The 19,110-nt window shown below is 39.4% G+C and overlaps 3 protein-coding genes across 5 annotated transcripts; 2 read left to right on the top strand and 1 right to left on the bottom strand.

The window, feature by feature from the left end:
* Positions 1–1,069: 1,069 nt before the first annotated feature.
* On the top strand, positions 1,070–5,183 carry arf1 (ADP-ribosylation factor 1). 2 transcript variants are annotated; one of them, XM_070844538.1, is made up of 5 exons: positions 1,070–1,133; positions 2,832–3,018; positions 3,204–3,314; positions 3,482–3,606; positions 3,726–5,182. In XM_070844538.1, the coding sequence occupies exons 2-5, from the start codon at positions 2,874–2,876 to the stop codon at positions 3,882–3,884; spliced, it is 540 nt and encodes a 179-aa protein (XP_070700639.1). In that variant the 5' UTR covers positions 1,070–1,133; positions 2,832–2,873; the 3' UTR covers positions 3,885–5,182. The 2 variants fall into 2 exon arrangements, with proteins under 2 accessions (XP_070700639.1, XP_070700640.1); XM_070844539.1 differs by having other exon boundaries at positions 1,096–1,129; positions 2,852–3,018; positions 3,726–5,183.
* A 216-nt stretch (positions 5,184–5,399) lies between these two features.
* On the bottom strand, positions 5,400–11,141 carry c15h1orf35 (chromosome 15 C1orf35 homolog). Of its 2 annotated transcripts, none has more exons than XM_070844535.1 (9): positions 11,036–11,141; positions 10,544–10,664; positions 9,146–9,293; positions 9,006–9,051; positions 8,816–8,898; positions 8,284–8,356; positions 8,005–8,084; positions 7,757–7,879; positions 5,400–7,112 (listed from the first exon to the last, which is right to left on the bottom strand). In XM_070844535.1, exons 2-9 carry the CDS (start codon positions 10,638–10,640, stop codon positions 6,857–6,859), a joined length of 906 nt encoding a protein of 301 aa, XP_070700636.1. In that variant the 5' UTR covers positions 10,641–10,664; positions 11,036–11,141; the 3' UTR covers positions 5,400–6,856. The 2 variants fall into 2 exon arrangements, with proteins under 2 accessions (XP_070700636.1, XP_070700637.1); XM_070844536.1 differs by having other exon boundaries at positions 10,544–10,655.
* A 65-nt stretch (positions 11,142–11,206) lies between these two features.
* guk1a (guanylate kinase 1a) lies at positions 11,207–19,061 on the top strand. Its single transcript, XM_070844537.1, has 7 exons — positions 11,207–11,315; positions 15,109–15,222; positions 15,724–15,765; positions 15,873–16,108; positions 16,251–16,335; positions 16,416–16,501; positions 17,552–19,061. The coding sequence occupies exons 1-7, from the start codon at positions 11,282–11,284 to the stop codon at positions 17,588–17,590; spliced, it is 636 nt and encodes a 211-aa protein (XP_070700638.1). The 5' UTR covers positions 11,207–11,281; the 3' UTR covers positions 17,591–19,061.
* The last annotated feature ends 49 nt before the right edge of the window (positions 19,062–19,110 follow it).

Raw genomic sequence — 19,110 nt, 5'->3', positions numbered from 1 at the left:
TGAGCCGCCACTGTGTGGTCCATCACCACCTATAGACCCTGCTCCCTCCTGCTGCTCTCTCCTGCCCTTCTCCCCTCCTGCTACCCCCTCTGCTGGGGGTAGCAGGCATAGTTGACCCTGGTTAAAATTCAACTGGTTTAACAATAACGTGGTTGGATTTTTTCTTAATGGCCTGGTCGTGGATCAAAAGGAAGTGGAAGTTAGAGAACCTGTTTGTCTAAGTTCATCACATGAAGTCAAACTAGAACATTTTCTCAGCTGAAATTATGTATGCTGTTAAGTTTTTTGTTGCTAATTAAAACAGCACTATTGTGGGGTTATGATATTTATTCAACAAGTTCAAACACACCATAAAACACCATATTATGGTTGCAAGCAAAACTGTAATATCTCCCGCATCCATAGCTGATCTATAACAGCAAACAATTATCTTAATTAAGTTTGTTTTTTTTCATAAATACATCCTCACCCGCCAGAACAAGTGAGTCATGAGGACCATAAGATGCAACTGAAAGCTCCAGGATGAACCTTATAAGGATAATTGGACCTGGAGTTAAAGATTGCTGTGTCAAACTACTATTGTCAAGGTCAAGAATTGACCTTCAAGCTCAACATGCCCTCATGAATTTAGAACACATTTCTAAACAATTTTAAACTCACCCAATAATTTGTACATGTGTATGAACAATAAATGCTTTATAGCACACTATGAGGATTTGTTGTAGTCATATATCACTGAATGTGATTACAGCTAAGTTATACCGTGTTATTAATCATTAAACTATAGATACTACAAGCAGTAGTAGTCGTAATTATAATTGTTGACAAAAACAATAATAAACATCAAAAACGTGCTTCTGTGCATAAATACTTTTGTGTGTGTGTGTTTATACACTGTTAATAAATGCTAAACATGCGGGTCACATCAAGACAATAACCAGATACTTAACAGTGGAGACCATCGGCCGTATCTGTAATTCCCCGCTCAGCCACAAGGGGCGATATCTCCCAACCTGACGATCACGGAAGTGATGCAGGAACGGAACCTCTGACGTGTCAAATCGTCGCCATTTTCTTAAGGAAGGAAACGCCTTGAAGAAGGAAGGAAACAAATCAACTCTGTTCGAGTGTAAGTGAGACTTTAATTAATCCAATTTGTTGTTGTTTTCGTCTGATTTAGCCACATAAAAGGCCACGCGTTTGCTAGCAAAATTCTATGTGTGACTGCGGTTACGACAGTCACGACAGACCGACAGACAAACAGTGACTTGCTGCTAAGAGCTAACTTTACCGAATAGCTAATAACTTCTCTCAGTCGGGTACTCTGGCTTTCATCTGATGTTTCCTCATCTTTTAACTCGTGGACGTATTTCTGTGTTATTAAATTGGGAGGAAAAAATAGTTGCATCCTGAAAAAGTAGGTTTTCAATAAACGTTAAAAAAATACGAAATGCTCGGACGACTGTTAGCATCGCTCCACGTCAAGCTAAAGATTTTGTTTACGTGTCGGGCAACTATTAGCGTTGCACTTCGGAAAGCTGTCAAACATGAATGTGTAATCTGTCAAAATACACTGGAGAACCTGCGAAAATACTGGGTTCCTAATATCTAGTTTAAACTAAAATGAAGAAGCCAACATATTTACTAGTACAAGATGCCATTTATAACCTAACACGAGTCACATGTGTCACCTTAGCAACACGTAGATTGACGTTACACCCTCATTCATTCACAATCACATCTAGTCACATGTAATTTCGTGATCCTTCTCAAATTGCAACTATATTTCAGGTAGCCGGAGTGCCTCATTTTGTATGAAAATTAATAATCTTAGAAAGAAACGTCAATGTATACCACACTGAGCAAGAAGATGTTTCATTTCCGGTTAAACACTTGGTTTGGATTAGGAAAGCAGGTACAACGGGTTAAAGATCTATTGTATCTTCATGCAGCAGACATAGTGCTCTTTATGTAAAGCGTCTTGAGATAACGCTGTTGTGAATTGGCGCTATATAAATAAAGATTGATTGATTGATTGATTTTAATAGATAAGGATTGGTAAACGACCTTCTCGATCACGGGTGTTAATTTGATAGAAAAATGGATGTTCAGCTCAGCTATTGGACTGCTTCAATCCATTATTTCCACAGACTTGATATATGTGGTTGTAATGAAGACGAGCAGAATAGGGAAAGCCGTGGAAATGTTGGATTTAAACATCTCCACATGTAACAGATGCAGAACACCTGTGAAATAATGCCTAATAATAATTTTTTTTTAAAAACTCAGCCCGACCCCAGTGGTGTGAAGTTGTACAGGGTTTTCATGTTTAGTAGATGGAAAGTTTTACTTTTTCCAACACACTAGTGACTGTTCACTCAGCCTGCATGTAAATGATTTATTTGTGTCCATAATTCAGCTTCTAGAAATTCCAACACCAAGTGGGGTTCAAACGGAGTCCAACTAATGGTCATATCAATTTCAGTCTCTCTGCAGATCATCAGTTAATAGTTTGGTGTACAAAATGTCAGAAAGTAGTCAAGCCAGTGTGTAGTTTGTTTTGTGTGACCAACTGTATAAAACCCAAAGAGTTTCAGTTTAATAAAACATGACACAAAGATAAGCAGTGAATCCTCACATTTTTAAAACTGGAACTAAGTTCTGTTTGGAATTTCGCTTTTAAAATTACTTAAAAAATTCTCAGATATGTTGCAAATGTATTTGTCCATCGCCTAATCGACTAATCGTTTCAACTCTACTCAAAATCATACTTCGTTATTAACCACATGCTTCTTCCATACCCATACCATTCCATTTCAACAATTGATCAGTTTTTTTTCCCCTGCCAAAGTCGCTTCCCATCACCAGCCATCATGGGGAATGTCTTTATGCGGATCTTTAATATGTTTGGGAAGAAGGAGATGAGGATCCTGATGGTGGGTCTGGATGCTGCTGGAAAAACAACAATTTTGTACAAGCTTAAACTTGGAGAAATTGTGACTACTATTCCCACAATAGGTAAGCCAAACATTGAAAAATAACACTGTTTTACTTTGGACTGTTATATGGCTATTATGTGATTTACAAGACTGAATAATACTTTTCTAGGAAGCCAGTTTAGATTTGTTGTGTGCCCTTATCACTGTTGAAAGAGAATGCTAAAGTGAAGGTGTTTATAATGTGGTGCATTTTTTTCCCTTCAGGTTTTAATGTAGAGACAGTAGAGTACAAGAACATCAATTTCACAGTATGGGATGTTGGTGGTCAAGACAAAATTCGACCACTGTGGCGGCATTACTTCCAGAACACACAGGGTACGTTCAGTTATGTCAAAAACGTAGTCCCTGACATTTGTGGGCTTTAAATCACTTACTTTACAATAGGTTTTTTAATATTTGCTAAATTTCCACGGGTGTGTATTTAAAAGATACAGTACACATCACACACAAACTCATTTGTTCCCCATTTTCTCCTGTCCCAGGTCTCATCTTTGTTGTGGACAGCAACGACAGAGAGCGATGTGCGGAGGCTCGTGAGGAGCTTATGAGAATGTTGGCAGAGGATGAGCTGCGTGATGCCGTGCTGTTAGTGTTTGCCAACAAACAGGTAAGACATACTAGTGAAAACTTTGATGGGTGTGTATCATAAACTGCAAGTTTTTCTTGTTGGACTGGTGCATTCACAGGGTTGGCCTCTAATGTTTTCTCACTGTTTATCATTTGTAGGACCTTCCAAACGCTATGAACGCAGCTGATCTAACAAGCAAGATGGGCCTTCAAGACCTACGCAACAGAAACTGGTACATCCAGGCAACCTGCGCCACCACCGGGGATGGCCTCTATGAAGGACTGGATTGGTTGTGCAATCAACTCAAAAACCATTAATAACCGCCTGCTATTCACAGCTAATCTACCCCACCCTGTCTCTGATGTTGCTCTCCACTCTTAAGGTGCTGCAAAACTGAGTTACCTTATCCAAAAAAAAAAAGTACTGGAGGCTGCCCTTACCTCAGCTATTATTATCACAAGCCTACAGGCCAGTGGAGGAGTTCATCTATTCTTGTAAAACTGCAGGTTTTTTTACTCAATGAAAGTGTAAATATATTTGGTTATGGGGCATCTTGTTGCTCTCACACAAATCCTACTGTGAGTATTTCTCTTTCTGGCTGTTGGGCAGCCACGTCAGCATTAAATTAGAAAAGGGAGACAAGGAATAAGAATTTACCAGCACATGTTGGCCCCCAGGACCTCAACGCAATCTCATGACTCGTTATTATCTGGTCACATCTACTATAGGGAGTGATCCATGATGGGCTTTTCATTTTCCAAAAAGCAGCATTAAACACTGATGCACTTCTTGCAACCACTATGGTTGCTTTAACCAGTGAGTCCATGCACCAGCACCCAAAGTTACCATTTAGTAAACTGGTATTGACTATTTGTACAGACGCCGCAGAAATGTACCAGCATTTATTATACGCTATGTTGGCTTGAATTGAGAATTGCTGCGATGATCTCACATGTGCTTTATGTTTTTAGTGAAGGCGGCCTGATGAGTCAGCATTTTTGTATTTCTGAGTTTCAGGTTCATTGTGAGCTGGCTTTTCCACATGTACTTGTTAGTAAAACTGCATGATGTGGTCTGGTTGGTCTTAAAAGGACATGCATATTTACTGGGTGTTTCCATCATGAAGCTGCATGTGAAATATTGCCGCTAACTACTTATTTCAACAGCCCTATACTGTAACGTGTTGTGTGTGTGCTGTGTTAGGTATTTGTTACTGAAGGAGTAGCACACTACAATGACCCTACTGTCTTCACTGAAGGCTCTAGCAATGCCTTTTTTAATTCTGAGTTATCAAAATTTTGGAAATGGGGGGGGGGGTTTGATGGCAGTACAGAATCAGTTTCAGCCACATTTTTAAGGTAGTGCCTGTATTTCTTCCTTGACAGTACATTTTCCTTGTGATAGACAGGAAGCCGCCTGGCACACACCTTCTCATCAGACACGTTGCCTCTAAATTTCATGCTTCTTTTGTGAAAGGTGTGGGAGCGTTAAACATGTTTTTTTTTCCATTTGTAACTGCCTAAATATTTGAAAACTATGTTCATTTCTTATGTGTGTCTGTTTTTACGTAAAACTTTAGTTTTGTGAGGGAAAAGCGCTGTAATTAAAGTGACTGGACAAAACATGTTTCTGCAACTGATTTTATTCTTTTTCACTCTATGCAAGAAAATGGGTGAAAATCTCAACCTATTTTGTGACCTTCCATTGAAAATGCACATATAGTCACACTAGCTTTAAATATACTACAGTGATTACTCAGATAGCAGCCTCTCAATAGTATGTGCCAATTTTCTGTTGAACACAATTTAAAAAAAAACCAAAAAGAGACTGGGAAAGTTTACACAATTATCTATTTTATTAACAGATCGATTAAAAAAAAAAAAAGGTCCAATGACAAAATACTCAAATTTAACAAGCTCAAAAGCTGGCGTCATAGCAACCTGTTGGGGCCGTCACCCTTGACCCATTGAGAAATGTGATGCCCCTTAGGTGGTGTAAACCACCCAATGTTTGGGTTAAAGCAGTAATGTGGAGAGCACACCCTGTTTCACATTGTGTAGGGTGGCAATCTAGGACAGCATTCTTGCAGGTTGATTAGGCTGCTATGGTTAATGCAGCCAAGCCTATAAAACATGGCAGGAGAGTATGGTGCTGGTGGAAGGGGAGGGAGTCCGAGTCTTGGGTCCCTCATAGGGCTGCTTTGTGTGGCCTCCTCTCCTGCTGCTCCATCAGCTTGGTTTGTGTGTGGCGGTCTAACGGTACTCGGCCATATAAAAGGACCAGCCTGGTTTTTTGCACTCTTCTTTATGAATGCCTTGCTCTTTTTTAGTGCACCCCCCAGGTGCCAGCCAGCAGAATACCCTCTTTCAGACCAATTCAAGGCAAATGCAAACACTACACTCTATTATGACCAGTGGAGAGCATTCCAATGGTATCGCACCAGTCAGGGAGCTGAACCTAGAACGGTGAGGGATTAAGGAGCGCTGGCATGAGTGAGAAAAGAAAAGGACCAGAGCTGCTGAGTAGTGCGAGAGGCACAGTGGGATAGATGAGATGTGCAAGCATAAAAAGGGTATCAGGGAGCATCTTGGAAAACTCAAGAAAAATATCAAATGAAATTCACTTGTTACTTTTCAAATGTTTGCTTGATTTTGAAAGAGATAGCTACTCCATACTTAAATGTTTTCTCTGTAATGCAGATGCAAATATTACTGTGCTGATGACAAAACTTCCAACAACCTTAAAAAGTTTCAGCTTTGCTGAAAAGCTGCCAGATGTACGATACCTTACAATAGAAATGTTTATATGAGGGATGATAATAAAGTCTGTATCAGTTTTTGACATCTTTTACTTTGCTTGTTGTTTACAGCACCGCAGAGACAAACTATTATGGGATGTATGTTTTTCCTGCTTTTTCTGAACAGTGCCATATTTTATCTTTCCTAGTATTTGAACTGTCATAAAACCGAAACAAATTACAAATTACAGTACAGAAAATATGATATTTAGTGGTTTAACCACAAAAAATGTTCCAAAAAAACACTTGTGGTCAAACACAATCCAAAATAAGATAAAAGACATCAGACAGCGTCCCCTGAACCACTGACCAACTTAGTGGGTTAAGAAGTTAAAACACGAGGCCGGAGCCCGTTAGTCAGACATGTCGACCTGTCTCCATCCACAGCCCGTTTGGCTGTTCAGGGTAAAGGAGGTCTTCAGGTCCAGTCAAGCTGCTGTAGAGCGCTCTGTCTGCGTTACCAGTCTTTGAATTGGGGGGGTGGGGAGGACATTAGTCGTCCGAGTCTGTGTCGTGGCGCCGCCTGTGGCTTTGTGTGGCACCAGCAGGGGCCGTCTTGTGGCTGACAGGGTTACGGGGGACAGGAGACCCCCCATCAGAGGAGTCTGTGTCATGCCGCTGCTGTCGCTGATGGGGGTAGGAGGGCTGTTGCTCGGCCTTTGCTCCCCCCCTTGAATGGCTGTCATGGGGTCTGGCTCCACTCTGACTATGGTATGATGGATTATGATGATGGTGGTCCTTTCTCTGCCTGAAGGGTAAAAGGAAACAAACAGTCCATGATTGGGTCGTGGTACGATGTTGTGAGGCTGGGCAAAAGAAGCAAACACCCAATGGCAGCTGTAGGTGAGAAAAACAGCCTGTTGTGTGAACATTTTTCTGTTTATTTAACTTGCATCATGAACTCTGTACATTAGCATCATATGTTGGGTTATATTACGATTCCTCTCACCAGCACCGATTACTGAAGTCAACACTGTCCCCTCCACACCCGGTTCACAGCATATATCTGAGGTCTTGTGGTACATGCACCCCAAATTTTAAAGAGTAGGGTACTTATCACTAAGGTGCTATTAAGGTGCTGTGTGCAGGACAGTGCCTTAGTGCCCTCTAGTGCTGACAGAGGAAATCTTTTGTTTCACAGCACTCAAGCTGTCATGGGTGGGTGGTATCCAGAAGGTGGACACAGTAATGTGAACAAATGTGCAATATACTTTCAGAAATTTTAATAGCACTCATTAAGTTCTTGTGAAGCCTGGAGTAATTAAATTTGGCTTAGAAATAGATGTCTTCTTAAAGTTACTTTGCCGTGTTCGTGTGATTATACTGTATCCACCCTCAGATTACAGGTGACGGAAAATGGCCAAAAGATCTATGTGGGGAAAATGAACCCACCTCTTTCGGTTGTCGTCCGACTCCGAGGAGGACGAGTCTCTTCTTTGCCTCTTCTTCTTTTTTTCCTTCTTCTTTTTCTCCTTTTTGCTCTTTTTTTCTTTCTTTTTCTTTTTGCTCCCATGCCTACAGAGAAATTCAACACAGGGTCAAAGTTTTTCCAGAAGTGTTTTATATTTTTCTGTGAATGAAATATCACATACGTGCTCATTAAGTTAGCTTAGGTGGTAATTAAAATGATGCACACTCACCTCTGTTCCATGTCCCCTTTTTCTACACTCGGTGATGTCTTTGTTGCTGAAGTTTCTGGACGAGCATCTGTTTTGTGGTGCTGTGAGGAAAACATTTCTTTAATCTTTACACCAAGTTGTAGGTCCAGTGATATTAACTCTCACTCCTTTAACAGTCACTTCTACAAGTCTCTTAGCTACCCGCAAAAGATATTCAAAAGGCCTGCAGATTACCTTCATTATAAACATCTGAATCTTAAAAACATTCAGTGACATTTGTCAGTGGGGAACAATACTTACAGTAAAAACAGGCAAGCCTATTTTAGCTGCTTCCTTTTCCTTTTGGGAGAGCACCACTTTCCTCGACCCCGCACTGTAGATGATAACACTCATTTGATCATTTTCATTTTCATGAATTTTAACAGAACAAAGTCAGAACACAGTGAAAGACAGAGACTGATATTAGCATTTTTCCTACCTATATGTTGTTTGCTCTAAAACAAACAAACAATATTATTTTCAAGACAACTTTAGAAACATTAAAATGCTGAACTGAAACCCTCCAAAATGGTGGACGTTTACATTTCTGAAATGTACATATGAGATTAAATAAACAAAGACAATGTTTAGAAATACTTAAACAAGTCCCTCTGACATTATGAAGGTGACCACTTCATGCTGGCAATTGTGGTCAGGACTTCCCATGTTGATTACAGCATTTCTGTTTGCTATAGGTACCGTCCTTTCAAATTTGGTGAATCATTTTACTTGGTTGCATTTCTATATGGGTAAAGGTCCAAAAGTTGACAATGTTTTTAGTAAAGAAAATCACCTGGAGCTTCCCAAGCCTGAGACACGATCAACATTTCTCTCTTCACCATCAGCTTCTTCCCTTCTGCAAACGTCCGCAAGGTCCTAGTAACAAAATAGGGCAAATTCAAATCATTCAAGCTTTCTAATGAAGTTCTTTAAAAATGTTCACAAGCTTTACAGTGAAAGAAGGACCAAAAAAAGTGACGTACCTCTTTGGTGAGGCCAGTTGGTTGCCTTTTAATATTCTTGTGTCCTCTAGATGGAGCCAAAAGAAAAAGATATATTAACTATATTTCTTGGTCCACACTTGTGTTTGTTAACCATTTCTGTTATAGCAAATTACACCTACAGGGCAGCCATCAGGGCCTCGTGCTCTGCAGCCTTGACAGCAGCAAGTTCCTCCTCTTTGGACAAGGCTTTTCCTTTTTTGTCTTTTGCATACCATGTCAAATCTTTGCCCTTTTGCCATCGCCCCACTGGTGCCATCAAAGAGTTCCCTGGAAAAAAGACAGAAGACTTGAGAGCAGTTGAGAAAGATGTGTTCTACGTGGCATTTCTACTGTATTGTACAGCTCAGATTTGTACTGTCGTGTCAGTGCTCGTCAGTCCTAAGACAACCCCTGGAGCTGCTCTATAGACAGTGAATAAAGGTGCAAATTTTTAAGTACTATAAAAGCAGCAAAGAGGATTTTAATTGGACTTATGCATATAACATTTTCTGATTCATTGAGCCCTACATTCAAGTAATTAATTCATGGATGCAGTACCCTAAACAGAAATTCACTGAGCACACAGTCACGTCAGTGTCAGTGTCAGTGCCAGTGTCATGCAAATTTAAATCTTAAAGCTTATGATGACCTGGAGCTCCAATATTAATTTTCATTATCTGGATTCAGTGATTTGCTTTTGGTGTATAAAATGTGAAAAAAAAAAATTCTGAGAATCCAAGTAAATATTATCATCTGTCTAATTGTATCCAAACAGCAGTCCAAATAATATTTTATAATATATTACAATATAAAAATAATCTTGTTTTGGTTGATAAATGATGAATCGATTGCCAATACAGTCAGTCTTTTGTAGGTTTACAAACTGACTAATCATTGCAGCTCTGTAATGATGCTAGTGCTCGTAGATACTGACTGACAGCACGAATTAACCTTTGTTAGAAAACAGACTTTCCCCTTTGATGTGATGCATGAACGAAGAAGAAATCTGGCATCGAAAATACATATTTCAGTCAACTGCTGATTTTTCCGCATTTAAAAAGACGCCTCTGCTGCTAAGGCAGCATCATGTGTGGTGACAATAAGCCTCTTTTTTGTACCCAATAACATGTATTTTCGCCAAATCCCGTCCCTGAAAATAATGAAATTCGCTTAAAAGGCTTTTTTTTTATTTAACCTTTTATGTCACAGCCGTGGTGTGAGCTGCGTAGGTCATGTTAGCCATGCTGGCAGCGGTGTGCTCTCAAATAGCGGAGTGGATGCGTGTGCATGCTCACTGAGAGGGAGCAATGAGAGCTGGGACCTGGTGTTTGCAGAGTAGAAAACTGGACTACTAACTACTAATGAGGGACTCTACAACAAAAGGTATGGAAAAGCTGCACAAGGAGCACCGAAGACCGTGTCTGTGGTTTAACTGTGATTTCATCTGACACGACTGCACGTTAGCAATGCTAGCAGTAATAGCTAGCTTAGCTCCCCGATTTTTGGGGGTCTTTATGAGTTTGTTATTTTAAACTTACCGAGGTAATTTTCTCTGTGTTTATCGACCTTCACGTCATCCCAGTTGAACTGGTCCTGCCCTCCTCGGACCCCTCCAGATCTTGAGGAACCAAACATTTTCAGTCAGTTACCCTGAGGACCCTGGAGAAGATGCAACGTGCCGTTAGCTCAGTCCAGCCGATGTTAGCCACATTAGCACACGAGCAGCGCGACTGGTCAGGCCTTCAGCATCAACTCCAATCCGCCGAGCTTTGCTGTGACTTAACGTTCCCTGCGTCGATCGGAACAACGAGTTTCCTGATGGTAGTGTTTTATTTTGACCACTGACACTAACCCAGTGGCTAACTCTCCGTCACATTTACAGAAAGCGCAAGAGGAATAGCATATCAAGCTAGGCGATGCTAAATAGCAAGCTAACGGTACTCTGCGGCCTAAAAACTAAAAGCTACAGTAACAGGGTCTGGCCGTGTGTCTACCTGTTGAGGAACAAAATGCTGCTACAGCTCACTTACATACATATATTGAAATGGCTGCGTGTTTATCCTCAATTCTTCTTTGGCTAATGCTAATAAAAATAGTCTGAGTTTTTTTTTTTTTTTTGGTCGCCGCTCGCAGACGTAACGTGTTGATGTTTTGACCCGCAGTGATGACGTAGGCAGCTCAGTTTCCCCTAATGGCTCTGAGAGCAAAGACTCAGAGCAGAGGAGGGAGAAAATCCTCCACAGACGGACCCAAAGCCTCGGACTAACGTAACCCCGATGTTCATGAGATATTTTTCCCGGCTAACTTCAGGTAGGAAGGAGGATAATTGTCTCGTTGTTCCCGTGTGTTCGGCCTGTCTGCCATATCACTGTGAGGCTAATGCTGCCATTCAATCCCCTCCAGTGTGACAGGAAGTCGAAGAAAGATGACTGTTTGTGTTCACTGAGCAGGGTTAAGTTTGCCCGATGCAGCCTTACCTGCAGTTTAATCATGAGTGAGATTTAAGTGAGATTTCCATCAGTGTGGTTGCTGTAGAGATGTAATTCTACCAAGAAGAAAAACCAGTGTCAGCCACTGTATAACAAGCTCTAGTGATATTTCAAAATGCTTAGTATTGCCTACTGATCAAATGTACAAATGCTCATTATGTAGACATTTTACGAGTTACACACTCTAATATATTGAAGAGTAAAGCTGAGGTGCTTTACAGCCCACATTCACTCCTGCATCTATATGTCAGCCATTACTTTTAAGGGCAATTAGTTTGCATGTGATGTGCGACAACCTACTCGTCTGTATCACTGCACAAAACAATCGTGCGCTTCTTCCAAAAATGCTGTTCTGTTTTGTGTTCACCATCCTTAAAAACCTTAATTCAGCATTTCCGTGCAAATCAGAATCACAGTATTTTAGAGACAGAGTGCGTTTTATAATGCCTGAGCTAGATGTTTTTATCTGTTGGAACATTTGTAAACACGTGACACTCTGTCTATAATAGTAAAAGTTGGAAACTGACACTCTTCAGTGTCTGTATGATGTATTTATACTGACTAAAGATAAAATGAGTTGGAACGAATAAATCACGTCCACTTCAGGATAAACTGAACCAACAATGCTGCTGTTTTGGCACCACATCCTGTATGTTGTACTTTCTAGGGCTGCAACAGAGTATTGTTTTCATTACTGATTAGGACTGATAAATCATTTTGTTCAAACATATTAAATATATCATCATATAAAACAAAGACTGGTATTAAATAATCACAAATCAGAGCTGAAACCAGGAATAGCTCAGTTTTTTCTTTAAGTAACTAAATAACTTTTTTTGTTGATCGACTAATTGGTTAATTTGTTTCAGCTCTCAAACGGAAGACTTTATCTGACCTCTGAGACCTGATAAATTTCACATGACTTACATTTTCCTCCAGACAAATCTCAGTCACATGGGGTCAGGTAAAGTCAAGCTTCCAATCAGCGTCAGCCTGTAAACTCACATGTTCTTCATTTCCTGTCATGCAGCTCTGCATCAGGCACAAAAGATGGACTCTTGTGTGGGTGTTTTCAGAGGCTTTGTCAATAAGTAACGCAAATTAGATCTTTTTTTAACAGTTGAGTTATAAAAAAAAAAAAATAAAATCCTTCCTCAACCAAAACACAGAACACCTGCTTGTAGGTTTGTCAGTTTATTGGCTTTTGTTGTATTGATTCGATTACTTTTATCGTCTGTAAATATTGTCTGATAAATGACCACCTATTGCTCAAAGTGATCAAGATAGTGACAAAATTATTGGAGACATTAGGAAATGGAAAACAAAACTTTACACTGGCAAGGTTGTAACCTGTAGATACGTATCGACCTATATAGGCCTTCTGCTCTGCAGCTCCGCGCCTGTGGAATTCACTTCCGGACCATCTGAGGGCACCACAGACTGTAGAGTCCTTTAAAATGTGCTAATGTAAAGTGCACTACAAATAAAATGTATTATTATTATAGATTCTTTTACTTTTTAAATGAAAATACTAAAAATCAATATCAATTGATTTTAGTTGATTAATCAATTGTTCCAGGACAAATTAGCATTTTTCAGAGGAGCATATTTTAATCTTGGCAGTAAATCTATGAAAAAGCAACCTTTTGTGAGGTTTTTTAAAAAAATGTTTTACTTCCTAATGATTACAGTAGTTTTAGTAAAGAATCGGCTCTCTATATGATCAAAGCACTCAAATTTCCTATGTTTTGAGAGCTCGAACAAGTAGAAGATCAACAGGAAATGAATCAGCAAGAACTACGATAATGACAGTCGTTCAGGTCATATGTGAAGGAAAAAAAGCTGAACATTGTCCGGTTGCAACTCCTCAAATGTGAAGATAAGCAGTTTTTTCCATTATAAGTCACTGTAAATTGAATATCTTTGGATTATTTCCTGGTTTTGGCCAAACAGAAAAGCAATATGAACGTCCTCCTGAGCTCTGTGAATGTGTGGACACTTTTCATTATTTTCTGCCGGTTTATTGGATAAACTGTTAATCGAAACAATAATAAATAATGAAAATAATAATTTGTTGCAGCCCTAGTTGTTTCCATATGGTCACAGGAAGCTGATTCAAATTGCCCAACTAAAGTCATGGACAACATTTGAAAATTCTCTTTGTGGAGGGTTTGCCGTGGGACCTGTTCCAGGACGGGACTCTCACAGGTTGTCACTTCTCCTCTGGCCGCTAAAAAGGGAACTCCTACTCCTTGAGTGGGCCGTGTTGCCGTTCACGGGAAGCTTCCACAAGGCAATTAAAAGAATGGCTCTTGTCATATGCACCTGCAAATACAACCTCGTTGCATCTGGTTTGTCTGCAGACAAGAAGAGTAATAAAGCTGTGATTTTATTGCAGACTAAAAAAAAAGATAAGATGTCAGGTTTGCCAAAGTCCAGCACAAGTTATTTTGCTTTTGCTTTTAAAGATGGACTAGACCAGTAGTGTAAATATATATTTTATTGGTGCAAGTCAACATGCAGAATACCTAATTTTTAGACTGATTACCAACCAGTCTTATTGGTTATTGACCTATTAGGTCAATAACCAAAAATCATGACGATTGATGCTTTTTATTGTGGTTCTTCTAAGCAAGTTAATAGCACAGCTGCAGCTGGTTTCCTGTTGCTAAGATGTGTTTGGCAGATGGTCACCCTCTATCTATATCTATATATCTATATCTATATATATATATATATATATATATATATATATATATATATATATATACACACACACATACTGTTTTCTTCTCCTATAAGAAAAAAAAACATACAAACACAGCTAAGAATGGAGGGTTATATCTCAGGGTTTTGACTAGAAATGAAACTCATACAAATCTTTACTGTAATATCAGCTTGTAAAAAAATCTACTAGTGTAAACATGGCCGTGCCCTCTTTTTTTTTTTTTTTTTTTTTCTCCTCCCTCCTGCACTTGAACGCAATCCAACAGCACACAGTCACACCCTCCTTGTTCACTCGAGGTCTGTGTGTGTTGTGGAAAGGTAAGGAGGAGTATTACAGGCTTTACTTCATGCTTTACCGGAGTAGCTTACCTAAAAAATGTTGGTAATGACAGAAAAGCTGTGTAGAATATCACAGTGTAGAGACGGCAAGACACTGAAGTATCCATTTTGCAAAGACTTCTACTAGAAGATCTGTGCTTATAGGTTTATCAGCGAGTGGATGGCTGAATAATTTAGTCAAAGATGGTTTTCAATTGATTATAAGCCTTTTTGTATTAACAGCAGTTTCTCCACGTAGCCTTTCTTATCTGTTCTGCTCTTTCCTGCTGTCACAAGCAGAGTAGGGCTCTCCAATTAGCAAGTAACTGTTCCTCGACAGCGCCATGGTAACCTCACGGCTTGCCAACCAGTTGATGGCCCCTGCTCTTGTGGGAGATTTATTTCGCTGGCTTATCGTTGAATCCGCAGCGAGGCTTGTCATTACAACGTGTTTGTGCACAGACAGATTTGGTCCTGTAATGACTCATGCCACGAGTTTCCAGTTTCATACAGAGTTTCCAGTGGATATGGAAGCCTCACCCTCTCCTCTCCTCTCCTCTCCTCTCTAGCTATGGCTGGACCCAGGCCTGTGGTGTTGAGCGGCCCGTCGGGGGCAGGGAAGAGCACTCTGCTGAAGAAGCTCATGAAAGAATACGACAGTGTCTTTGGCTTCAGCGTCTCCCGTGAGTGTGTCCCTCTATACTGAAGGATTTCAAATTAAATTTTGCTGTTCCTACCTGTCGTGAAGCTTATTATTGAGTCAAATCTGTAGGACATTAAGTTTTTCTAGGTGTTGTGGATCTAGACATGAGTACATAATATCACCTGTATAATTTGCATTCAAATAGGGCAGCAACAAATGATTTTCATAATTTCCTAACGATTTCCCAAAGCCCAAGTTGAAATTTTATATAATTATATAATTTGTTAAAAAAAAAAGATGCAACAATTCACTGTAGTACAATAATATAGAACAGAAAAGCAACAAATATTCACATTTGAGAAGCTGGACATATGTGAGGATTTGCTGCGATTTGTGCTTTAGGACACAAAATAAACACATTAAACAATGACAATAATGGCTAATTTGCAGCTGTAAACCCATTGTGAAATTCTTGCGAGTAAAATCTGACTAATTACTTGTTTCAGCTCTAGATTCAAATAAATGTCGTATCAATCCGCAGATACAACAAGAAATCCTCGACCTGGAGAAGAGAACGGCAAAGGTAGAGCACACTCCTCCTCTCTCACGACCACTGTGACGGTAAATCACATTATTTGAGTCGGCTGTATTGCAGCTTTCTTTATCCGAATTCTGTACATGTCCGTTCAGACTACCATTACGTTACACGGGAGGCGATGCAGACGGGGATCGATAACGGCGATTTCATCGAGAACGCTGAGTTTTCTGGGAACATGTACGGGACGAGTAAAGCCGCTGTGCAGGACGTCCAGACCAAGAACCTCATCTGTATACTTGACGTCGACATGCAGGGTGTGAGGAACATCAAAAGGACGGACCTCAGTCCCATCTACATCTCCATCCAGCCGCCATCCATGGAGGTCCTGGTAAGCACAGAAGGAAACGCAATCCATTGAATCCCGTGCTTCTGCCCGTGAGCCTGCGTTTGCTTTGTACCACACCGTAACTGGTCGAATATTTCTGAATGCCTTCTGTACGCTGAGGCCCGTTGTTGATTTGTGTTTACAGGAAAAGCGTTTGAGAGACAGAAAAACGGAGTCCGAGGAGAGTCTCCAGAAGCGTTTAAATGCAGCCAAGGTGGACATGGAGTTCAGTAAGTATTGTTTGTTTGTTCAGGAACAATGTAACCACATTAAAAAACATAATTCTGAACATAATCATGTCCCCTGCTAGGTAAAGAAGCTGGTGTGTTTGATACCATAATTGTCAACGATAATTTGGAGGATGCTTATGGGCAGTTAAAAGGTGCTCTTCTTGAGGTGAGTCACTGACCTCACGCCACCAACACACTTTAAAACACTACTTTAATGCTTTGAGTTTAGCATCAACAAACCCATTTTAATACCGATTTTCTTTGCAGTTGTAGCTTAACAACCGTAACTAGGCACATCTTGAGTGGCATTTAAAGATCTTGCATTGTCATGTGTTTTTTTTTTTTTTTCCTTCTTTTTCAATTTAGTGTTTCCAAAGCTAAAATAATAGCAAAAGTGTGGGAAATAATTTAAACACTGTGTTACAATGTAAGCTGCAAATGTTAGCATGTCTGGCTAACTTGCTTGGTGCCTGCAGCAGTAACCCAGCATTACCTCAGAGTTAGCACGTTAGCTATCTGCATTGTTTAGTGTGTACTTACACGATATACTAAAGAAAAAGCCCCACTCAGCATGGCAGCTGGTCCTGGATGATAACATATCAGAGTTTGCATTAGCAGCACTGTCCTGTTCTTTATAAGTTAGGAGCCAAATTTTGACATTAATTTTGCCAAACACACGAGTTAGTCCTCACCCTAAAAGTCTTCTCTCCTGAAACGTTTAGATTGAATCTCATCTCTTCCTTGACCGTCCGTGTTAGTTAGTTTGAAAAAAACAAACAGAAAAAATAGTTTATATGTCAAAAATAAATATTAAAAAAAATAGATATACAGAAATAAGCAAACAAATACATGTGAAAAAATGCTAAATTTATATTTTATTTATTTACGCTTTTTATTTGCTTCTCTTTATATTTCCACATTTATTTTTTTTATTCTTTTACAGATTTATTCTTTTTTTATGGCACTCCTATAACTCTATATAGTCTGTTCACTACCTTCAGGGGTTTCTGGCTACAGCCTTACTGCGTCTGCTATGTAGCTTATGGTGGCTAATGTTGCTAACCTCAGATATCATTGGTAACAAAGTGTTCAGCAAAAATTTTGCAGTCTCACTTTAAATGTCTTTGTCAATAATTGTAATGATTATAATAATAAATTGTTTATATTTCCAAAACTACCTACCTGCATTATAACCTATTTTTCCATCCTTCTCTAGGAAATTAGTAAGGTCAAGAAAATCAACATGTCTTCGTAGGAGACGGTAGCATCCTGGCGCCTTTTCGTCACGTCCAGCCACTCCTCACAAAACCACGGACCTCCATTCCAGTTGTAAAGCATTCCCTCAGATGGTGGTCTGTGAAGCTCAGACGTCCCGTAGCGGATACACAAACACGTAGGTTTTACATGGTGTTTAGAAGTAGTTCTCACCAAATGATATCATACTGTAAAGTGGAACTTTTTTTTTTTTTTTTTTTAACTGACAGGAAGCACTTTGCATATTTGTTATGTATACGAAGAAAAGATACTCCAATATGATGCTTACTTGATGTGTGACAGGTTTGCAGTCTGAACACAGATTACTGCTAGCAGATTTGTCCTCTCACCAACCATGACTAACACAAACGGGGAGTAACGTAACTCATTCCATCCTGTGTGTGAACTGGCCTTTTGAAGGAAGCGAAACGGCTCGTTTCTGGATCTCATGTTAGTTAGAGGCGGCGAGTTATGCTACTTGAGGGTGTTTTTGTGCAACCAGTCAAACTGCGTTGATGGTGAAAATAGATTTACAGATAGTGAGAGTTTGCACGCAGCACTCAGGACCCTGCACATGTTTAGGTCAGGAGGGAAACTCATCTGAAACTTCAGAATTATAACGGATTTCTAGAAAACATGGCGGCTGTAGTCAACTGTACTGTTGAAATAATACATTTATTCCAGTGCTGATGAATGCTTCTTTTACTTTTTTTTTTTTTTGTAAATTGCCACAGAATGTGCTAACTCCAAAGGTTTGCTGGATAACCATAAATATTGTGTTCTAGTAGGATTAAATCTCAAGACAGAGGTTAAAAAAAATGTCTCTTAAAGCAAAAACTGTAGTACTCCTACGTTTACTATTAATAATGTGATTTTTAGAATCTAGCTTTTTTATTTTTGGGAGTTATAACAGAACAATGTAACTTTTATACTGTGTAGCGGCATCAGTTTTCAGCTTCACCTGTACAGGAACATTTCAGTGGACTGTTTTGATTCCTAACAAATTTAAGGTTTTTTAACCTTGACAGAAAATCAAATGGCACGTTTATCCTTTTTTAAAATACTATTTAGAATCAAGCACAGAACTCTCCTTTTACTTGAAAACCAGGAGAATGTTTATTAGCCATCTTTGTTAACGGTCAAATATTTTTGATTTGGATTTTAAAAACACCCAAACAAATATATCCAGGCACCTTGTAACACCCATTCCTTTGTGCAGATAATTTTGTGTTTATTTCAATACCATTTATATTTTTAAAATGTCCATTTAAGTACAGTACTTACATGTGCAAATGTTATATCATACTTTGAGATGCATGCAGTGCTCTGGTTCCATTTAACACTCAACCCGCTCTTATAATAATGTGCCTGTGGTGGAATAAATGTCATTATGTATTCCTTAAATCCATTAAATTTCCAGCAGTAACACTATCTTGTCTGTTAAAACTGAAATAAAAATACTGGAATAAGAATTATTTTATGTGTACTATAAATCAGAGCTGTGAAAGAGGCCGGCCGTAG

The sequence above is a fragment of the Pempheris klunzingeri genome, chromosome 15, assembly GCF_042242105.1.
Source record: "Pempheris klunzingeri isolate RE-2024b chromosome 15, fPemKlu1.hap1, whole genome shotgun sequence".
Classification (NCBI taxonomy): Eukaryota; Metazoa; Chordata; class Actinopteri; order Acropomatiformes; family Pempheridae; genus Pempheris; species Pempheris klunzingeri.
The sequence above is the reverse complement of the archived record's forward strand: the minus strand, read 5'-3'. Positions and strand labels throughout refer to the sequence as shown.